This window comes from Hipposideros armiger, unplaced genomic scaffold (genome assembly GCF_001890085.2).
Source record: "Hipposideros armiger isolate ML-2016 unplaced genomic scaffold, ASM189008v1 scaffold_479, whole genome shotgun sequence".
In the NCBI taxonomy this organism is placed as follows: domain Eukaryota; kingdom Metazoa; phylum Chordata; class Mammalia; order Chiroptera; family Hipposideridae; genus Hipposideros; species Hipposideros armiger.
Window position 1 is genome coordinate 170,745 of NW_017731829.1, and position 5,226 is coordinate 175,970.

The following is a 5,226-nucleotide window of genomic DNA, read 5'->3' on the forward strand; positions in this document are numbered from 1 at the left end:
TTCCAGAATCAAGTGTAAGCCACTCAGAGCTTGCCTGGCTCGTTCCTGCACGCCTCTGAGGCAGACATTCCCACCGAAAGACGCCAAAGCCATTCCCGGGCTTACATAGGCGGGTAAGAGGTGGTGTTCTTCACGGAGTGCCACGGTTCTGCAGGCTGCGGAGGCGCAAACCTCAGGGATCCAAGAGGAGGCTTGGCAAAGGGGACTCCCAGGAAAACGGCCACAGGCTGTGCAAATCCTTCCAAGCTGGCATACTTCCCCAGGACCTTGCCCTGCACGGTGTCCACAACAGGTGGTGAGGGTGGGTGCCCTGAGGACATGGAGAGGAAATGAAAACACATCAGCGGTGAAAGGTTTGAACTGGGCTCCAGGTGGGTCTTGCTACTTTCGGCTGGTGACCTTAAATGAGTCACCTCAAGTCTCAGGCCTCAGTTTCTTCTTCATTAAAAGCGAGGTGAGGTGAACTCGCCTTCCTACCTCATAGCGCTCTCTGAAGTAGCAAATTGGAATTGGGGGTATAACAGCAAAAGTGAAAAATAAATGCAAGGAGAGCTTCTGGGGGAGAACAAGATATTCGGGTTCCACTCTTAGAAACCTCTGGAAAGAATTACCCATTAGGATCCTGGCCCTGAGCTGCACGCTGGAGAAAAGGATGAACAAGAGGCAGCCCCTCTTCTCAGAAGTCTGAACCTTGGAAGACGAGTGAGCCACATACATACTTGACCCTACTGCTGGGATGAGAGTGGTCAGTGGCCTGAGAGGTACCAGGAAGGCGTTACAGGAGTTCAAAGAGGGAGCAAGGCCTTCTGATCGGTGGCATCGCAGAGGCGGTGACTTTGGTGCTAAGACTTGCAGCAGGGGAGGACACAGCAAGCAGAGATGCAACAGGGGGTCTGAGGTATCAAGCAGAGAAGAGAAGGCGCAGAGGCCAGGCCCTGAGACACCAGCATGCAAGGCCTGCCTGACGCAGAGCGAATGGCCCATTCGGACCAGAGGGATCTATGGCGAGTGGAACACAGTCCTGGAAGGAGAGAAGTTCATGTCTGCAAGGGCCTCGAATGCGAGGGTAGGGGTTTGGGCTCTAGTTGGTGGGTAAATGAGCAGCAGTGAACAGTTTTGGAGTACGGCAGTGTGACACGATCAGCTCAGAGAGATTCTTCTGGCGGCTCTGAGCAGGGTCATCCAGAGGGGAGAGGCACTGGGCTCAGGTTCCTGTCTGTTCCATTCCTGTGGAGCAGACAGCTCTTCCTCACTGAGCTGAAACGCACCTCCTTGCAGCTTCCACACGAGGCCTGGCTCCACCTTCTGTGGCGCACCCCGAACTTTCAGACGCTTGATCGTGCCCGTCCCTCCCATCCCTGTCCATCCCCAGTAGCCTCAGGTTTTTTAAGCGCTCCCTGTCAGAACTGATTTCTAGCCTTTCAGCCTCCAAGTTGTTCCCCTTTAGATACAGACAAAAGCTCAGCAGCTCCCTGAGAGTGTGTGGCCAGAACAAAAAAGAATAATCCAGACGTGGTCTCATAGAAGACCACCCGATGGCACTGGAGACACTGTATAGAAAAGCAGCTTACAAGGCCGGCCAAGTGGCTCAGTTGGCTAAGAGCTCGCTCAAGAGTGCAAGCTCTGAGCAACAGGGAACGCCGGTTTGATTCCTGGCCTGAGCTGAGCTGCCGCTGAGCTGCCAACAGGTGGCAGGAGAACTCAGCTAAAACAAATAAACAAACAAACAAAACCTTTGTATGGCCATCTATGTCGTTTTCCTTTGTTACGGTTGCTAATTATTACAACGAACGCTGAGATTGGACTTCCTTGGAAGTGTGTATATCCAGATGTCCATGGGTGGTGGTATTACAGGTGACTTTTTTCTTGGTGCTTTCCAGGTTTTCTGCATTGCACGTAGATTCCATTTTTTACAATGAGAAGGATTTTTTTTTAAATGACTGAATACAGTGATGTCTATCATGACTTTTGAAGAAGGGTTTGGTCCCTGATCAGAGGTGGGGGACACAGGAGGGAAAGGAGCAGGCTTGTGACCCTGCTCCGCTTTAGACAGGCACAGTAGAGATGCTAGTGAGGCAGCCAGGTAAGGAGACGCCACAGGAAGTGGGCCAGGAGGAGGCCAGGTGAGGGCGCAGGAGACAATCATCTACCTGAAGATGCAGGCGCCAACCGTGGATGTGTATGATGTCGGAGGGCAGGAGAGCCACTGGGGGTGGGGAGTAGGGGACGGGAGCATCAGGTAGGCCCTGCAAGAAAGCGTGCTGAGAGTGCGGAGTGCTTCAGAGGATCAGGCCTAAGAAGAAACCAGGCTTGACAAAGGCCTGGCCTTTATAAACTCAACGATAACCTTCAAATGGAGGTGAAGTAGACAGGAGCCCAACTGGCAAGCATGAAAAAGCGGGCCTTTGGGTGAGTTGGCCTAGCAATCACAGTAACAGCAGCAGCTACCATTTATGTTCTACGTGATGTTTGTGTACCGAGCACTTCCTATGAACCAGATGTGCAGTCCAGGTCATTTAATCCTCACAAAAGCCTTGCTAGGTAGTCATGAATATGCCCATTTTACAGATGAGAAAACTGAGGAAATGGAGGCCGCCAGAAGAGACTTTCTAAAGATGGCCTTGCCAGGGGGTAACCGGCAGTCAGGGAATGTTCCACTCCTAATTTGATTCCTTCCTTACTCTGCCCTTACACTCAGTTCTATGCCCTTCAGAGTGTGTACCACCAGAAAGAAGACAAAATCCAGAGGGGTCCTGGGCTGTTAGGTCACTGATGGCCACAGCCCTGGGTGTGGATTCAGGAGTCCGAGACAGATTCCAGAGCATGATTTTCCAGTTGACCTTGGGCAAGTCCGTTTTCCTCTCTGAGCCTCAGTTTCCTTATAAAATGGCACAGATGCATTCTGAGGTCCCCTGCTGCACCCTCATATTAATCGTGTCTTTATTTTCTTGATTCTGATGCACTGACACCTGGAGTCTTGCTAACCCTGGAGGGATGGCCCCTCCCAGAGATAGCCAGCTCCTAGAGATTGTCATCAATTTGCCTTTCCAGCATACCAGAGCCTATACCTGCCACCACCTTCTTTCTCTGGTTCTCACACTCCAGGCCTAGATTACCATCTGCTGTAATGACTCTGGGGACAGGTAACTGAGAACTGCCCTTGAAATTGGCTGGTTTGTACATCTTAAACCTGCTTACCCGCGTCTCACCTCTCTGCCTCCTGACTGGCCAGCCCCAGGGCTTCCCCACACTCACCATGGTGGAGTGACCCCCTCCTCTTAGAAACTGGGAGGAACAAACTTTTTTTTCAATGGTAGTTGGCTCCTGATCTGTTGGCCTTCCTGACCTCACATTTTCTGTTAATACACAACACCTTAAAACAACCCCTTTGTTGACAAGAGCCTGCAGTTACACATCCCAGGTACTGCGCTCTTTTGAAAAACAAAACAAAACACTGACACATTCCATTCTCACATCATTGCCATGAGGGAGGTATACTGTTGTCACCCCCATTTTAGACAGGGGAAACCGAGGCACAGAAGGGTGAAGTATCTTGTCTAAAGACACACAGCTCAAGTGCTGTGCTTGGATTGGAACACACGGTCTCTGGCTCCAGGGTCAATATGAGGCCACTCTCCATGATTTGGCCACATCTGGAATGATAATCGTGGGGAAAGTAAGCTGAGCTCTTTAAAGTCCTCATCTGTGAGGCATGAGGTTAGCGGGTGGCCCCCCCAGCATATAGCACGTGCAGCTGCGTCTCGGGGGTTTGTCGCCCCGCGTCTCCCGGAACCGGGGCTGGCTGGCTGGGTGCTTCCCAGTCCAGAGAGTGGCAGCGACTGTGGAGCAGCACCTGTCACATCTCTGCTCTGTGCTCCTCTCCCCCACCTCGTCCCCGGATTTTCAAAGGTGCCCCTGCTATTTGTATTTCAGAAGGACTCACCCCAAACCATGGAAGCGGCGAGGGAGACCAGGCCTAGAGCGAAGAGCCACATCATAGGGAAGGACAGCAGCTCCAGGGCCTGCAGGTCTCTTTAATGCTGTGCTGGTCCCACCCCCTCAGCTCCGTCCTCCCCGTCCCGTCCCCACCCCCCTCAAGCCCTCCCTCTTCCAAAATCGCCCGGGGCTTCTGTTGTGACANGCACTTAGGGGCCAATGTGCAGTGAGGAGAGTCCAATACCTTACCTGAAGAATCCCCAGATGCCCAGGCGGTACTGAATGGTCACCACCACCACGTTTTCATGGGCAGCGAGGACTTGCCCATTGTAGGTTGATGCCCCACCCACTATCAGACCACCTCCGTGGATCCACACCATCACCTGTACAGGGAGAAAGCAACCACTGGTTACAGGAAGCAGAGCTGGGAAGGACCTCAAGAGATTGTCTGGTTTGGTCACCTACCTCTTGGCTGTGACTCCAGGAGGCCGTTCGGCCAAGTCCATCCGTCTCCAGAAAAGCTGGAGCAGGCAGGCACTTTCCTCCCCGATTCTCCCAGCTGGGGCCAGGCCACCACCCCAGTCACTGCACCCTGGCTGCCCCAGCCTGTCTCCCCAGCCCCAGTGCCACCTCCTCCCAAACCTCTTCATGCTGAGCATACCATCACGGGAGCGGCTAAGGCGTCACCTTCTCCCCAACACTCCCATCGTCCTCCTGTCTGGACCCCTCACCCAGCTCAGCACACTCTGCCTGTATTTGAAGCCCTTGCATAATATTTTAGCTTCATCTCAGTTACCTCTTGTGTGGTGAACCCATCTTCTCTCGTGTGTGTGGACGATGATCTCAAGAAACACATGTGCTGCCAGTGGTATCTTCCCTAATATTCCTTCTCTCTCCCTCTGCATTCCTAAATCTCACCCACCTTCCAAAGCCCAGCCTAAAGCCCACCTCCTCCAAGAAGCCCTCAGTCATCTGACGAACATGACCTTAGAACCTACAGGGCTCTCTAAATCAGAATTGAGGATGAGTGTGGACACAACTCACAATTAATGGCTCTTGCATTTAAAGAGCTCACTTAGCAGGGAAGTGAGAGTCGCGAAAATAGCATTGTAATTGTTTTGTTCATGAAAAATAAAAGAACTCTTCACACGAACTATGTGCCAAGTACTATTCTAAGCTCTTTAAAACAAACCATTCATGAGAGAGGGACAACTATTGTCCCATTTACCAGACAGGAAAACTGAGGCACCTACCCTGTCCTAGGTCACGCAGCTACTAAGTGGTGGCAGT

General features: G+C 52.2%; 1 protein-coding gene across 1 annotated transcript in view; it reads right to left on the reverse strand.

The window, feature by feature from the left end:
• The window catches only part of CES1 (carboxylesterase 1), a gene marked incomplete at its 5' end in the record, with an annotated part of 43,125 nt that overhangs the window by 23,198 nt on the left and 14,701 nt on the right, over positions 1-5,226 (reverse strand). Inside the window, one exon of the mRNA XM_019666815.1 lies at positions 4,186-4,366. Within this exon, the coding sequence (XP_019522360.1) occupies positions 4,186-4,366 (181 nt within the window). The remainder of the gene's footprint in view (positions 1-4,185; positions 4,367-5,226) is intronic.